We start from the raw sequence: 17,988 nt of genomic DNA, 5'->3' as shown, positions 1-17,988 counted from the left end.
TAAAAATATAAACAATACATTATTAAATATATGAACATTACGAATCCTACGTTATTGTTATTAGTATTACTTTACGGTAAGACATGTTTTATTTAAATATCAATTCATTGAAACAATTGTTAGTAGTTTCATTAATTAGGTATGAGCATAAAATATTGACTCCATAATATAACCTTTAATGAAGGTTCATATAGATATGCATGATCCCTACATTTATTTTTTAAATAATTGTCACATTCTAGCACCACATACTTACATTATTTATTATTTTAACGACAATTATTAATTCTATTAAAATAAGGTGGGTGTTTTGAGAATTCCAAACAAAAAATTCCATCTTCCGCGCAGGCCATAATAATTTAGTTTAAAAAAATCATTGTGTTTATCTAAAAGTGGTCAACTTTGACCGCAACAGTGTTCAAGGTAGTCGTGGCGGGTAAGTGGATCTGATCCCAGTCAGTGCTGAGGTGGGCTTCGGTGTCCGTGGCCTTGATGGTGAGACCTAGGGATGGGACGGCGTTTGCGCAGTGCGGCAACCGCAGGGTCACCGGCTTGAGGAACACCAGACCCTGAGGTCCGCACATCACGAGTGGGGACAGCATCGCTTCACCTGTTATTCGAAAAATATGTTAAAGTTTTTGTTATTATGGAAAACATAGTGGAAAGAAGTTAGAATTTGTGCTGTATTGGAATATCTAACTACGTGAACTTTGATCAACAAAATTATCATGTTTCTTATATTTCATTCATAAAATGTCAGTTAGAGCAACACTCTAACCTATATATGTATACATTATTCTAGGTAAGTACAGTGGATGGATGACGTAAGGATGAGTGAGTTCTAATCAAAGAATTAATTGATGCAACTGGAAATGTTGCGAATTTACTACCTACCTACTTGATTTTTAGACAAAACTGTAATTAATTCGTCAAACTAACTTGATTGTTACTTGAGAGTGTAATCCTTTTTAAACTTAATAAACAGTGAAATAAAAAGTGCAAAATGATGGAAGTGCTATAAATAACGAGAAATAGTGAGGCATAAAAATAAAATTGCAGATATACGAGTAAGTTGGAACTGAGAGTAATAATAAATATTTAGAGATAAAACGGGACAACGAAAATGAAACACACAAACACAAATCGCAACACGTTAATGCACAATATTAGGCAAGCAAAGCATATAAACTAACATAGTAAAAACCATATCATACCAAGCATCAAACAAAGGACGGATCCAACACACCTTAGAAATGGAACAAATTATATAAAACGAAACAACATTAACCCCAGAACAAAAACAAGAAAATTAAAGGCAGCAACATATTAATAACACGCTACTCGGACAGATGCAACGACATGCGCATTGAACCAATTCAAATCAGGCTATTTTCTAAGGCCTAGCACCAAAGTTTGACACTTACAGGCAGTGTGATAAATAATCGCAATAAACTCTGGCTGATATTGTTTTACTATTGACAAAAGGTTGAAGTAATATAATTAATTATCAATCTATCCGTAAATCTGTCGGTAAGTTGAAGTCAATAGACTTCTTTGTTTGCGGGAAATATAATAGATTTTTAGCTTTAAATTAAATAATCCTTAGTTTGAATTTTACTCACACGCATTAGGACTTGAAACATTCAAAAAAACACTATTGTTAAAAAGTATTATTGCTCTTAGCCCTTAGGACGCTGTTAAGTATACCATAAATTCAACCAATCACAACACGATATCAAAACTTGCGTGCTAACCTCTCCAGAGTCTTTAAAGTCACTAAAAAAACACTGTCGTAATGTCGAGTTGGTATTTTGGCCAGAGAAAACATTACAATTTGATTTGAATCAACACTCGTCGATGCCATCGGTTCGAGTTGCATGTTGTAAGTATGTTTCCACCCTTAAACAGTAAACACGCTTCCACTCAATACCAATGTAGTTGTTGCACAAAATATACAGTGCACAAACATATGTTGCAAACATGTTCAAACCTATATCACATGGTAGGATGGAGGTGGCACTGTCGTCTTCTCTTCTCTTCGACCTTTAAGTACGAGTGTATTGTTTGGTAGATGCTGCGCAAAAGTAACCACATACGTTTTATCCATTGTTAGTCATTGAACCAAATGAACGTTATAATATTACATGTAAACAAAAATAAATAAAAATAATATTGGAGGGAATTGATTTCGGCAGAATTAAGAACATTAAATTAGGTGCTAATGATTGATTATTGTGAGTTAGTGGTGTTTCAGATAATCTTAAGGGCCGGGCTATTTATTCTACGGGTAATATCTCATGCCATTTACATGCAATATATAACTTCAGTAAATATCATATCCATATAAACTAAACAACGTGGTGTTTCACAAAACATTCTGTCACATATCCATTTACACCCATAATTTTGTTCCCGTATTTTTTAAAAGTTCCATTCCAGTCGCAAACGTTAATTGCCAATTAGTAAGTGCAGTCTACGATACTACATTCATCGCGTGCTTCGTTACAAAAGCATTACCGTTATCCATATCGATGGGAGGTCCCCCCACGCGCTGGCTCAGTCGTGGATCGGACACGGTAAAATAGATCTTTTGCTTGATCCCCGGAGCGATTGCTTTCGGGGGAATTATCAGGGACACGCCCCAATGCCTATCCTCTAACACGCCACCTTCGCTATCGAATATTCCCCAAGTTGTTTGAGGACCATCGGGTTCAACTTCCGCTGTTTTGTTAGCAGAATTATTCGCCTCTGACGTCTCAGCATTGACTACTGTATCGTCGTTACTTATAACGGTAGTTTCATTTCTACTCGATGATGCGTTTTCGGAATTATCTTGACTGTTTTCTGGACTCTTTTCAAGTATTTGTTCACAAAAAGTTACTGTACGATTAGTCTTGGCCGCACGTTCGGCTATGTCTTGTGAGGTATATGGAGTGCTATGCGGTTTGTTCTCAAAGTTCATGCTACATTCTGAGGCGTAATGAGTCTCCATAGATGTCGTGGACTCATAAGGCACGGGAGATGACGTAACTTTAAGCGCATTTGAAATATGCCCGACAGCTTTACCGTGTAATCTGGGTGCATATAAAGGTTCACCTTTTAAAATTTTGTTTTCCGCATTCAATGATTTTTCTTTCTCTGCATCAGTTTTAGACTCTGTCAACCTCAATTTCGAGAAATCGATCTCTTGGAACGTTTCGATTTCACCGTTTAATGCTTCCGCTTTTGTCTGATACAACGGTTCGCGGCGCACTAAATGATTAGCATCGCTCAGCTCATATGGGCTATTTCTTGCACTACCCTCTTGGCTTACGGGTAACGGTACATCTTTTGCTTCCTGCTGCGACTCATAAATAACACTATCTTTTAACTCTCTCTTTGAGACATACAAAGGTTCTCTACTTTTCATAGAATCGCTCTCATTAGCTTCAAGCCTAGTTTGATAAATCTTTTCTTTCTTCGCTTGATTTCTTTGTTTGATAACTTCTAACTTCTCTTCCAATTTACTACCGTAGATTTGTTCTTTATTTGCCAATAACGCAGCTTTTTGCGACAAAATTTCTTGTTTAGTCACATACGTACATTCGGCAGACGCAGGTCTTATTTGTTGAAGAAAGTCGAAAGAATCATTTCTGCTACCATAATTATTATCAGAACAACTTGATTTGACTTCTGGTCTACTAGAGTATGGTGACTCGGTTTGGCCTACTCTTCCGATCATTTCAGATCTAGTGGCATAGGGCGGTTCACTCATACTTTTACTCATAGGGGAAATTCTCCCCGGATAATTAACCGGCGTCTGTAATCTTCGATCTGGTCGAACAGCGTAAGGATTCTCGGACCAAGATGTACTCGGGGGAGGTTCGTAAGTTCGTTTACCATAAATTGGTTCTTTGCACGTGTATGTACCATCCATTCTTTGTTTAAGCATTTCTTCTTTAGTATTGTATGGAGACTCTGAAAATCGTTGACGCAACATATCTTCCTTTGTTGCGTAAGGACTTTCTGATGTCATTCTTTGCCTTAGCATTTGCTCTTTACTGGCATACGGTAATTCGCTATACAGAGGTTCGCTTTTTCTTGTTACGTCATGTTTTATAGCGTAAGGATTTTCCATTAGTTCCTGTTTATTAGCATAGGGATCATCTCCTATACACTCCGCCCTTGTGACATACGGAGGATCCAACAGGGGCATCGGTAAAGTCTCTCGATTCCCATAGGGATTTTCGAAGCTTTGGTTCGATATTTCTGATCTACTAGCGTAAGGATTTTCACTGCAGGTATCATAAAGAGAAGCGTAAGTTCTTCTCGGCTTAGGAATAGGATCATAAACAATATGTTCTTTGCTTTGGTATATCGGTTCTGGAGGTAGTGGTTGAGTAGGATAAAATGGTTCGTGTTTTATTTGCTGCTGTCTTTGGTAGATGGGATCTATTTTGGTAATCATATTAAAGCTGGAGTTCGGGCCGTATACGGCTCTCCTATTATATTCTATGAGGGAATTCTGTCTACGCAGTAAAGGGGTAACTTTAGGTTCGGTTTCTATTTCGCACATCGAGTTCTGTCTTCTCAGGTTTTTCATGACAGGTTTAGCGTCGTAATCTCTTATCGTACAAATAGAGCCATTCCTGTCATCGCAGAATGAGCTCTGTCGTTTGAGGATCGGTCTCAAGACGGGTTTTTCGCACGAGGACGAGTTGCTGCGTTGCAGCATTTGGTTTCTTATTTGCGTGTTCCGCATATGAACGGTCAGATCCCCGAGGTCTGACTTCTCTCGCCTCAGCGCTGGCGCTTGTTGCTGGTACCTCTGCTGCAAGTCATTCTCGCACAATGACTTCTGTCGAGATACTTTTTGGGAATTTTTCGTTTTCGATCGGAACAAGTCGAGGACGGCGTTTTTAATGAACGACGGTTTTTTGGATAGTTTCTTTTTAGTTTTTGGTGAGAACGTTTCGTCCGGCTCCACACGGTTCATGGCATCAGAGGAGCTGCGGAAACCCACAACCAAAAACCCACTTAGTTACTCAATGATACTGATACGTGGACACCTCAGAGTATTCAACAGGATATATATAAAAAATATCAACGTCTCAATTTTTGGTTCCAATTGTATTGAAAACTTTGAGATGTCCCAACGAGTAATGATAAAATTTATAAGTGATGAATTTATGATTTTGCTAAAAGCATATTGAAATAAATGTCTAGAAGAGATAAAATTTGATTAATAATTAAGTCTAATGAGAAAACTTAAAAATAAATAAAGGGACATGAGTATAATTTATAATATAACATACTAAGATTTTAATAAAATAAAATCAAAAACTTAAAATATAAAAATGAATTGAGAAGGAGAAAAGGACAACATAAAAGAAATATCATTAATCTACAGAATTAGAGACAAATTAGTTCAATATGCTTTAAATAAATCAACAATTGCACTAAAATGCAGACACGCACTGCCAATATGTTTCAATTCTCATAATGCAGGTAACTACTCGGAATTAAATACGATATAATTCTACACGCCCCGACATAGAATATATGTTACAAATATATATTTATAATTTATAACCACATACGATACCATACTAATACTGTGGCCCGACAAGACGTTGTTAGTCGTTGTGAAGCGATTGGTGTTTGCATGTTAGAGCAAATTGTACAGGGGCTTGAGGAAGAAGAGTAGATTTCCTTTCATATATTCGGAAACATGCATTAAAAATTTCATATAATATCATCTAAGGCACGGTTTATACGGAAGTGAAGAGTGGTGAAGACGTGGCGCAGACACATATCTTGCCTATAAACTTGTTTGTCGTAAAGCTGCAGATACGTAATGTCGTGTCGCATCGTCGCACGCTTCGTCGTAAAACACCCTCTAATGTGTACGATAACAACATACAGCAACTTGGCGTAGGTGTCCACACCATTTCTTCGCCACTGGCTGCATTAAATGTATGAACTATGCCTATAATTTTTATAAGAATTACTAAATTTTTGGTTTTTTTTAATTTCTAAAATATTTGTGTTTTTGGAGAATAGACATAAAAATAGTGCTAGTCGTGTAAAGAATATTTGGGGTTACCTTAAATTGTGCATGTGTTGCGGTTTTCTGTAAAGCTCGAATGCGGATCCGCGCTGTTCCCGGCTGCCGGCTAAATCTGAAAATCAATGTGAGGTCAATTTCGAAAATCCTATAAAAAGATGTTGCAAACAATAATTTTGCTAGTTTACGCTGGATTGTGTCATGTACCTAAGCCATTTGCAGAAAAATCAAGACTTCGATAGAGTTCCAAGACCAAAGATAAAGATTTTTCAGATATCTGGCAGTTATTAATAAAAAAAGATTCCGACGAAATGAGAACCTCCTTCTTTTTTGGAAGTCGGTTAAAAACTAGTTCGACGCGTGGGTGCGCGGACCACTAAAGTGGTCCGTGAGCATGCAGTGCTAGTTTTTCAAATTGTGGTCCTTGCCTCAATTAGAAATTTTTAATAATTTGTTCGTCATATATTATTTTATATGATAGTTACCAATAAGATGCGGGTTATGTGGCAGGTTGATTGCTCGATGCGAGGGCGGGCCGGCGTATGGCGGCGACTGAGTCACCATCTGACCGCCCGCGCCACCGTACATGTTTTGCTGTAAAAATGTTTGTTTTAGGGTTCCGTACCTCAAAAAGGAAAAAGGAACCCTTATAGGATCTCTTTGTTGTCTGCCTGCCTTTATGTCTGTCTGTTTGTTTATCTGCCTGTGTGTCTGTTTGTACGTCGTGTCTGTCAAGAAACCTATAGGGTACTTTCCGTTGACCTAGAATTTTGAAATTTGCCAGGCAAGTAGGTCTTATAACACAAATAAAGAGAAAAATTCGTAAGCTGACAAATTTGTAGTTACCTCAAAAATAAACTATGTTCCTGAACAAATAATAATAATTTAGTTTTTTCTATTTTCAAAGTAAAATAACTGTACCAAGTAGGGTATCATATGAAAGGTCTTTGTTTGTACCATTAAAAACAGATTTTTATTTATTTTTATGCATAATAGTTTTTGGTTTATCGCGCAAAATGTCGATAAAAATGCTATTCTCTCCCCGCTTTCTCCGAAAATCTGAAATAATTATGATCAGTAGAAATTTGTCTGCACGAGTCTGACTCGCACTTGGCTGGGTTTTTAGTTTATCTAAGACTCGTGTGTGGCTGCAATCAGACTTGCTGACAAGTGATAATTATGACCAGTAGCGGCAGTAACTTGTATGATTTTTTAAACTGCATCTTGTGTAAAGACTCATTTGTTAAGTTTGGGTGATCATAAAATTACGCTTAACATTTGGAGGAAGCTAATGTGAAGGAAGGGAGCTTATGTTTTTATGCATGACGAAAATCTGAAAATAAATCAAGAAATATTATACCTGGTGATATGGGTGTCCGTGCGGCGGCGGGCGGTGAGGCTGCGAGTGTGAGTGTGTGTGTGAGTAGTGCATTCCCCCCGCACCCCCTGCAGGTACCCCCGGCCCACCCGCGACCACGCCTGGGCTCGGCACTGCCTCCATGCTCTACAAATAATATTATAGCATAAATAAAGATTTTGTTGGATTTGGAGTTTGATTGACTACTAAAGGAATTATCTGTAAAGCATCAAAAAAAATCAAATATACAGTGCGACAAGGATCTTTTGGCAATTGAATGACATTGACAAGGGGGGCGTAGTTGCAGAACAAAATCTGCCAGCAATTAGAATCTCCTCAATTTTAGGGAATATGTTGGAAATGTGAAAGTGAAAGAGAAAATGCGAAAGCTGTCCCAGTTTCCACATAGAGAAAAATTAATAAATAAAAGCCATTAATAGGCTATGGACTTGCAACCTATCATGACTTTACCTGCTCAAATACTATACTTATTACTTACCTAGTGCTAAATACAGCTATACGAGACCAAAAGATCCTTGTCGCACTATACAAGTAAATCCACGTACCCCGTTCCTCGGATGTGACTGGTGCTGATGCGGAGGCATCTGTTGGTGCGGCTGGTCGGGAGGTCGGTAGTGCTTCGGCTTAGGAGGTGGTACCGGTTTGTAGGGTGGAGCTCTGCCGGTGTAGTCCGCTTGTGAGGCTGAGTTGGTCCGCGCACTGACATAAAATTTTGTATAAATTGAGGACAGTTATACTAGCTGGTTCTTTTCGGTAGTAAGGAAATTTCGAATTAGTGCAGACTGCAGTGGCAGATTTACTTGACGATTCAAAAGCACTTGTAAAAGTTTATTTAAATAGTTTATTTGAATAAGAATCTTTGTATATCGAGGGTAAAATTTTGGCCTAAAACCCAAAAGTCCCCTAAAACCCAGAATCAAAAGAATTTGCAATTGTCCATCAAGAGGTACCATTTAATCGTAGTTACAAAATGAAGTATTCAGAGCAGCTTTTAAAATATCTCTAAAACTTATGTTGAATGCTAACATTAATAAAATAAAACAGCAAATGTTCATGGGCGGCGGTAATCACTTAACATCAGGTGACCCGTCTGCTCGTTTGCTCGCAATTTGTATTTAAAAAATATAATAAAATAAAAGAACTGTTGTTACCTGTACTTAGCGTGATCATTAGTGGGCACGTTGGGTAATGATGGTCCTCGTGCGTGCATGGGCGTAGTGGGCACGTTGTGAGCGTTGTGCGCATTATGAGCATTGTGGGTGTTGTGCGCATTGTGAGGATTGTGGGCGTTCTGCGCGTGCGGACTGTTACCGTTCATGGGCGGTGGCCGGGATTGCGGGGTGCGGTAGTTATCTGTTGGCCTAATAATTCAAAAAATGTTTATGCTGTAATTGTTGTTTTTAAACAGTTTTCCTACTCCTAGTCAATCACACTATCACACTAATTCACACTAATAATATTTAAAAGCGAAAGTTTTTGTGTAAGTAAAGTATGTGTGTGTGTATGTGTGTTACTCCTTCACGCAAAAACTACTGGACGGATTTGGCTGTTTGGAATGGAGATAGATTATACCTTGTACTAGCACATAGGCTACTTTTATCCCGGAAAATCAAAGAGTTCCTAGGGGATTTTTAAAAACCTACATCCACGCGAACGAAGTCGCGGGCATGAGCTAGTAACTAGTATAAAGTCATGGAATTTAGACATAATAATATGTTAAGTATATGTTAGTAAATAGCTAATAGCAAAATTTGGTCGTGTATGGCTAATGTAATGTATTTATCTTACCGGTAATTGTTTTCAGGAGTTCTGTTATAGTCGAGGGAGTTGTGCTCGTGCGAGTTGGAATTCCGCTGAGGACTCTGACCAGCCATCGCCGCGGGGTTTGAAGCCGGAGGGAGATCCAGTTTACTAAAACAAAGGATTATATGACTTATCTACTTATATTATAAGAGGCAACATCATTTTAATACTATATCAGCCTGCAGATGTCCACTGTTGAACATAGGCCTTCTCTTGTCACCACCCACCAACCTCTTTATTTCGTCAGTCCATCGTGCTGGAGGGCGCCACAATTACGTTTACCAATACTCGGTCTCCACTGGGATTTTTCGTTTTTCGCTCTATAAAAGACTTAAATATGTCTCCCATGTGACATATGTATGTTGTGTATGTACCTGTGTATATTTTCATGTAATTGTTAAGCATCAATTACTACAAAAAAAATTATTTAGATTGCTTGTTTTTGAGAAAATGTGGACAAACGTATCTAATCCAACGCAATATCCATTACCACCAGAAAGACCACCAGAATTTTTATATATATTTCTATTTCCTTAACAACTTATGTACATTATAAACCTTTTCTCACTAGTCATTAAAACCTCAAATTGGTTGCCTGGTAGAAATCGCTTTCACGCCCAATTGTACCTACTTCGCCTTCAATTCCTTGTCCCTTCCTTCAGTTTTTGTTGTTTATTGTTTTACTTTTGTCTTTCTTTTTATAATGGTGTACAATAAAGCATATTTACAATAAAGCACATTATGCTGAGTGGGAGACCTATATTTGGTCACATGTGACATTTTAATTTTAGTAGGCATATATTAACTTATAAGTATAATATTATTATGTAGATGTTCATTCAATTAGTTTTAAGATATATTGTATTGTAATGTGATGTAGTGATCAAATAAAAAAGTTTTCTTTCTTTCTTTCTTTCATATTTCATTCATTAATTCACTACATCTAGCAGTGTAGGTTGCGGTTGACGATGATGAAACTTACATGGTAGGCGGGGCGACTTTGAGGTCATCGGGCGCGTTGGGCGGTAGACGACACGAGCCCATGGAGTTGTTGTTTGACGTGCTGCCGGGGTACTCGTAGTTTGCCGTGCCGTCGTACGAGTTCTGCTGCACACAAACGTTGCTAGATAACAGACGGCCGTCTTCGCTCGAGTGCAGTTTTAAAAATCGGTGAAGGGGTGGAATTTCCAAAAATGCTGAAACATCTACCTCTAAACCTACCCTACCTTTTCTTTTAAGCCCGAAAGTTTAAATACCAATTTTCATAGATATAACTTGAAAAGTAACGAACTTTTAACTTGCTGGCAAGTGATGATGCTTCACTCCTGACTTGAAGGTACCTTAGTATGTATATTGTGTAGGGGAAAACTGATGCCAGAGGGGCGTTCCAGTACTTATCGTTTTTAAATATTTACAGATTTCATTTTGCCCCTCCTGCTTAGTCAACTCACAAGGTTTTTTATGCTACCGAGTGAAGCTAGCGACAGGTGTTAAGCCGTTTATCTTTGAAACATTCGAAAAAACGGGTAAGCTTATTTGAGGAACCTGTGTCAAGTAAAAAAATGCAACAGGCTATGAACAAAGCAGTTTTGCGGTTTAGCCATGGATTAAATAACAATAATAATTACATCGCATGTAAGCTCACGAGTTGAAACTTACATACTACGTAATATTTTTGTATGCATATTAGGTACCTAAAAAAATATTTAGCAGACGGAACATAAGGAACATCAGTCATAGTGACTTTCTGTAGCTTTACCTACAGCCAGATCGAAGTCATTTGTATTTTTGCACGCATCGCTTTAAGCGGCTGTATCGCTGCACAAGTCACCGTGGGCGATGGCCCTAAGGCTCCAGGGTATTAGTGGGTACACTCACCGGGTTATTGGGATGTCGATGCCTATCAAGCGAGCCCTGCCCGTGCGCAGGCCGGGCACTGTACGTGGCAGTATCATCGTTACCCTCTTTGGGCCCGAACAAACGCTCTTGCGCACTTGGACGGTTCTAATTAAAAGGAAAACGTAGATTTCAGCCTTCACGAAAAAAGAAACTTTGGCACGGTAACTAGGGCATAGTTAGTTAGTTAGCTATTTTTATTACTAAATGTTAATGAAGAAAAAACATCAAAAGTCCGATATCTTGAAAGCTAGGAAAATAAGGATTTGAAATTTTACCCAAATAGCAATTTTGTTTTTTTTTTAGTGTCAATTGGCATGCAAGGAATAAGTACAGTATGTATAATATAGTGGTAACACTATAACACTAAAATAAAAATAGTTACCCATAAATGTTTGTATTTACCGTTTCATTATAAATGCAATGTGCATTTTCGGTAAATTAATAAAATTAATAATAAAAAACTATAGACAAATAGAACGTATGTTAATTTGTAAGCGTTTTATAAAAATTTTGCACAGTAGGTAGATTATTTACATACTGATAAAATTTTCAGCGGACAGTAATTATTGTAACACACAATTTAACAATTAATTTTATTTTACAATATTAACTAAAAAGTTATATAGGTAAAATCTTTCAAAATTATAGCAAAAGGTCACTTACCGTAGGATTATGCCTGAGGCCGTGGTGAGGTCTAGCGGGCGGTGGTACGGGTAGTAGCACCCCTCCTGCGGGCCGCGTCACCGCTGCTTGCGTGCGCGGGGGTAACTCTGGCACTAGGAAACAATAGGATCTGTTCATTCTTACACCACTCTACTCGATCTACTAGTTATAAAGTCGAAAATTTTAAAAATCATGGAATTTAAGCCACTCGGTGTGAGGATTACCTTGCTGCTGAATTTAGAAAAAATAAGCTTTTATTTTGTTACTAGCTTATTCCCGCGACTTTATCTACGTGGGCTACACAAATTTCAAACCCCTATTTTATCCCTTTTGGCGTTGAATTTTCAAAACCCTTTCTTAGCGGATGTCTACGTCATAATAGCTATCTGCATGCCGAATTTCAGCCCGATCCATCAAGTAGTTTGAGCTGTGCGTTGATAGATCAGTCAGTCAGTTAGTCAGTCAGTCAGCTTTTCCTTTTATATACTTATTTAGATTATTTTAACGGCACACGCTGCGTGGTAATTTTACTAGTAAATAGAAGTGATATTATAATGTTAATAATTAATTTATTATTTTCGTTACTTGAACCAAAACTACAGCTTTAAAAATATAAATTAACTAAATCATTTTTATATGTATTTTAAAATTATTTAGAAACCTTGAAGTGTAGGTCAACACACCATTATAAAATCTAAACTAACTAAACTATCTAAATAAACTAGTAGCCTTTATTATTTAAATATTTTCACATAGAATAATATTACCTGTTCCATATAAAGGTGAATGCGGCGGTGAATGGGTCATGGGATTGCACTGGTAAGGTGGCGCTTCATTGCTCGGTGCCATGTTCTGGTTGTGATTAGGCCCATTGCTTTGCACGTTGTTGCCGTTCGCAAATCCGTATTTACTGTCGTAGCCACCTTGCTGTTATAAAAACGTACAATTAATATTTAAGAAAACATTTAAAGGCGTATTTTTAGGCTTAGTAGTAAACAGTAGTCATTTAAGTAGTATGTTTTATATTGGTATGGTAAAAAAATCTAAGAGAATCATTAAAAGGGCATGAATTTTTAGTAGAGGCTCTGGGAAAGCCCATACAAACAAACAAAGTCTAAAGAGATTTTGTTATTAAGAACAATTAATTTATAATATCATGCCTAAATAGAAAATTAGCTAATTATGTAAATTTTCGATTTTGAATAAATAGATAGGAAAGTTGGGTAAATAGGTAATGGGGTAAATTACCGAATACGGCGGAGGCACCGCGTCGGCCAAGTGATTCATGTCATCATCGCGGTCCATGTTATCTTGAGTAGTCGCTATCGATGGGTCTGAAGATGATTTCACCAGTCTTGGCGCCGGAGGGGGACTCACTTCTAAGTCACTTTCTGGACTAGATGCGTACGACAATCTGTTTTCCGAAGTCGATGACATCGAGAATAAAAAGTCGTCCGACAGCGGCTCTGGCCTCTATTACCCCACCATTTTGGTTTTCAGTGTTCCATTTTGACCGCAGCGGCGTCGAGGGTGGGTTATGGAATGGGGTGATAAGACAAGACAAATGAATGATTGCTCAAAAAACGTTACAGAAACTAAAAACACTGTTTAGCGTCTGTGAATGATTAATGCAAGGTTCAATCAGAATTAACATTCAAATTATACACAAAATTTTAGGTACGAGTAATGTCTTACTGTAATCGTAATGATTAGCTATTTTAAAGGGTAACACTTTCATTTGAATGTTTATTCAGTATTATTCAAACGTGGTATATTACATTGGTATTTTTAACACTGTACAAAATTATTCACACATTTTTTTTCTAAATTAGGTAACCTAATCAATTGTTTAGGGGGGTAAACTAGAACACAAAGGTATAAGAAATATACAATCAAAAAACACTAAGCAAATAAAATTGGTAAATGCACACGAATGCGAATGTCTGCAAAATAAGCGGAAATATATACAATAAGTACTAATATGTTATATATTTATTTATCCATTTACAAGCAAATAAGCTTAAGCGACATGCAGCAAATATACTTAATAATTTTAATGGTAACCGTCTTTGGTAGAGATCAACATGTTAGTTTATTTAGCTAAATGTACCCTAAATGCTGTTCAGATATAGGTTTATCAATTGATGAAACGTCTCTTACTACCTCGACATCTTCCTCCTTACCAATTTTGTCTAACTCGTCCAATTTAAGAGTTGGTAATGATAAGTTCTTTGTCTTACTCAAAGATCTTACAGAAACCGCAGGCAAAGTTCGAGATTCGCTAAGTCTAATACGATTATTAAATGGTTTTTCGTTGCATTTACAATTTGGGATACGACAAATTTGTCGCAGAGGTTTATCTAAAATCGGTTGTGGTATTTCTTTTTGAACATATGCCCTCCATTCGGGTGGTTCGTTAGATTTTTCTTTATCATCCTTGAAGAAGACTGATGCTGGTCTGAATTGGTCCGATATCGGGACAACTGAAAGTGGCCTTTGCACGTTCGGAAGCGGAGACTTTGTGGATGTTTCTAGAACGCTGTATGGTCTGAAAGATTGCGGGCCATTGCTTTTGTTGAAAATTTGAGATAGTTCTGGACTGATGCTAGAATTTTGTAATCTGGGGTGAACTTTGGATCTCTGCATGAGATTTTGCCTTTCATCGTATGGATTAGTAAATTGCCTGCTTCTGTTAGGATACGGATTAGGCACACTGTACATATTGTTAGGCATGCATGGGGTTAAAGTTTCAGAGTAGTAGTATGGGACATGATTTCGGTTAGCATCAAACAGCTGGTCGTGACGTTTAGTTAGTTTAGTGCTCGAGTTTGATGGAGACATGTTTGGCGTGCGAGGTTTCTGCGGAGACGGGGGATAGAAGTTCATGGGGTAAGAGATGGGACTGAAGGCTGGGTACGGGGAGGGCGGGATGGGGAAGTATATGTCCGACACCATTTCAACGTGCTACACCGCCGCAAGACAGAACAGAAAGAAATTGATTAATATGCTTTACATATAAATAAATAAAGAGAAATATGGAGGTGATCTCTTCGTTCAAAATCTTTTTACAACGGTTCTTACCGGTTTACATGTAAAATGCATCTCTCCATAATCAGAGATACTTTTTCGAGAAAAACAAGACCACATCCATATTTTCGATAGGGTTACATATAGTTTTGATGACATAGTTATCCAAATGCACCCAACAACAGATACCTTCAAGCGTAATGAGATTGACTGTTGATAAATTTAGTCATTTGATGGTTACTGCGCACTAATTTGAAATAAATAATATTTTGAGTATTGAGAATAGAAAGTTTTTTACGATGGAACCCCAAAGAAATGAGTTGTTTTAAGAGTACCTACCTAAACGAATAAGATAAAAAAATACTTGAAATAGTCTTATAGTCTACAAAAACCTGAACATCTTCGTAAATTAAAAAGAAGAAATACCTAGTGTATTTTATTTACTAAAGGACAGTTTAGCAAATACTCTTATCAAAATGAGAACATTATTAAATATATTTTTAAGGCTATCATGAAGAGTCCATGAGTTAGTGTTCCGTAAACTGTACTCCAAAAACTATATTAGAAGCACAAAAATCCAAACAGCTAAAGTCTGTCAAATATGGTATAAACCATCGCTATACTGTCCCAGATCAATAAAATATAAGTTTTATACTATCATTCATCCATGTGCTTAGTATGAGATTATATATCTCACAAATATTGACAGGATTCTAATTAAAATTCAATAACGTCAGATTAGATTTTGACTTAAGGATTTAAAAGTCCTTGATTCAAAGTGAATAATTCAGTTCCACTGATTTTATTTTCCCAAGTTTCCAACGCTGCGCGCTGGCTGTAGATTTATAGGCAAAGTTGAGATTTAAAACAACGCTATTACGGACCATCTTGCGTTAACGCTGAAGTGTTTCGACCCTCGAATTCTACCAACGTTATATCTAATACTAAGATTGAGAGCTTTAGATGTAGTTTGACTAAACTTAAGACTTTACTTTCGAGCTAAGACAACGTCGGTATTTATAGAGTCAAATCCTAAGTCGTGCTAAGTGCGGGTTAAGCAAAGCCTAAGTTAACTAACGTTCATTCTCAATGTTTAATCTACCTGTAATCTATAGATAAGTTACTTAGCAACGTTGTTATTTTCCAATAATTGTATGGTTTTTTTGTCAAATAATAATGTTGCTAAGTAACTTATCTACTGATTACAGATAGATTGATTATTAAAAACTGAGAAAATCGGCTACTTACGAAAAACTAAGGATATCAACTTAACAAAACAAAGGCTTTGCTAAGCTCGCACTTAGCACGACTTCGAAGTTTATTCTATGAATACCGCCGTTTTCTTAGCTCGTAAGTAAAGTCTGAGTAAAGTCAAAGTACGCTCTATAGATCTCAGCCTTAGTGTAATCTTAGTATCTTGGAATGTAAAACCTTATACTAAGCACACTTGTACTATAACTTACACAAACTATGACAAACAACAACCACCCGTATTTAAAACCTCCTGTAAAACTCACCTTAGTCTCAGACACCCATAGCTGTTGCTGCTGTGTGCGCTGTATGAGGTCGCACAGTTTGCTGAACCACGTGTTCTGGTTGGCCTCGCTCAGCGTGATGGTGTGCGTGAACACGTGGCCCCACACACGCTCCATGTGTTGACACTGCTCAAGTAGCTTTTTGGATGATTTGTGGGCTGACCTTGGGAATATAAGTACCAATATAATAATTTAACATTAAAGTACCTAATTCTGTTTATTTTCTACCACTAAGGAATTTTGGGGTAACATTGAAACTACATGGGGTAAATGTGATCATTTTGCAAAACAAGTACATATTGATATTATACCTATTTTAAACGAAACTTAAACTCAATTGTTTTCCCCTAAATGTTTTGACATTTTACACAACAAAGTATTCAGTTTTATGAAAGAAGATTACTTACTTTGGTAAACCGCTTCTAAGTTGCTTAATAATGTGCTTATTATCCGCTTTCAGGAAGATAACGATGGGGTAAAACTGGGCATAGTTCAGTCTATCCACGGCATTTGGAGTGATATCCAGCAGAGCATGTTTTCCCCGCTCCATTATACTTCTGATGCTTGACAGACGTATGATGCTGGTAGATTTGGACTTGCTATCTTCCAGCGTGCTGTCCATTTCTGTGAAATATTAGAATTAGTAATTTATTTATAACACAATGCCGTGTTGAAACCAAAGGAGCGTGGATTTAATAACTTAGCCCGCTTCCATCTTAGACTGCATTATCACTTACCACCAGGTGAGATTGCAGTCAAGGGCTAACTTGTATCTGAATCTAAAAAAATAACTTATAACAAAATATTGCAAATAATTCATAACATTTTTTTAAATGCAGCGTGTATTCTTAAAACTGATGCCCGCCATTTTTGATTTGAAAATAGATGTCAATTTCGTAATCAGCACTCCTAAATATTTCCTGAAAAAAATAAATATTCCCGTGCAATTTTTTTTTTGAAAATAGGTGTTGACTATCGTAATCAGAAATCCCTGAAACCTAAGAAACGACACCCATATATATACTACATATAGGTATTTTTAATATGGGTGTTGATGTATAAAAATTTATTCCTTCCGCCATTTTGGATTTGAAAGTTAATCTGATGACTGATGATGATGAAGTTAGTTTGATGACCTGTAATCCGTAAAAGGACTTAGTTCTAGAACACTTACTTGAACACAGAACACTTACTTGGCGAAGAGAACTTGTCAGGACTATCGGATAAAAGCCTTTCCCTCGCTATATCGGCCACTGCACCCAGAACTATGACGGGTCTAACGAAGCCAGGCTGCTTTAGCACTACCCTCTCATAGGCTGGGAACTTGCTTATGCTATCTGATAGCACTACTTCGTCCCAGTGCTCCTGAAATAGTAGTTTAGAAATAAATCCTACTATATAACATAATATTATAAATGTGAAAGTGTGGATGTTTGGATGTTTGTTACTCAATCACGCAAAAACGGCTGAACGGATTTGGATGAAATTTGGAATGGAGATAGATTATACCCTGGATGAAAACACAGGCTACTTACTTCTTATCCCGAAAAATCAAAGAGTTCCCACGGGATTTTGAAAAACCTAAATCCACGCGGACGAAGTCGCGGACATCAGCAAGTAATAAATATAAATAACAA

At 37.2% G+C, this 17,988-nt stretch overlaps 1 protein-coding gene across 13 annotated transcripts in view; it reads right to left on the bottom strand.

Annotated features, from left to right (window-relative positions):
* Positions 1–226: 226 nt before the first annotated feature.
* Positions 227–17,988, bottom strand: part of LOC123876907 (tight junction protein ZO-1) — a 135,645-nt gene continuing 117,883 nt past the window's right edge. For 7 of the 13 annotated variants that reach the window (XM_045923315.1, XM_045923319.1, XM_045923321.1 and 4 more), the window contains 16 exons: positions 17,545–17,716; positions 16,759–16,975; positions 16,334–16,514; positions 13,038–13,262; positions 12,557–12,716; positions 11,790–11,902; positions 11,106–11,231; positions 10,210–10,334; positions 9,213–9,335; positions 8,576–8,785; positions 7,970–8,123; positions 7,407–7,550; positions 6,532–6,640; positions 6,086–6,161; positions 2,518–4,988; positions 227–610 (listed from right to left, as the gene is read on the bottom strand). In XM_045923315.1, the coding sequence (XP_045779271.1) occupies positions 387–610; positions 2,518–4,988; positions 6,086–6,161; positions 6,532–6,640; positions 7,407–7,550; positions 7,970–8,123; positions 8,576–8,785; positions 9,213–9,335; positions 10,210–10,334; positions 11,106–11,231; positions 11,790–11,902; positions 12,557–12,716; positions 13,038–13,262; positions 16,334–16,514; positions 16,759–16,975; positions 17,545–17,716 (4,830 nt within the window). In that variant the 3' untranslated portion in view covers positions 227–386. Of the gene's footprint in view, positions 611–1,990; positions 2,075–2,517; positions 4,989–6,085; positions 6,162–6,531; positions 6,641–7,406; positions 7,551–7,969; positions 8,124–8,575; positions 8,786–9,212; positions 9,336–10,209; positions 10,335–11,105; positions 11,232–11,789; positions 11,903–12,556; positions 12,717–13,037; positions 13,263–16,333; positions 16,515–16,758; positions 16,976–17,544; positions 17,717–17,988 lie in introns of all 13 variants that reach the window. The other 6 variants (XR_006798454.1, XM_045923317.1, XM_045923318.1 and 3 more) reach the window with 6 other exon arrangements.

Source organism: Maniola jurtina, chromosome 22, assembly GCF_905333055.1.
Source record: "Maniola jurtina chromosome 22, ilManJurt1.1, whole genome shotgun sequence".
Lineage (NCBI taxonomy): Eukaryota > Metazoa > Arthropoda > Insecta > Lepidoptera > Nymphalidae > Maniola > Maniola jurtina.
The sequence above is the reverse complement of the archived record's forward strand: the minus strand, read 5'-3'. Positions and strand labels throughout refer to the sequence as shown.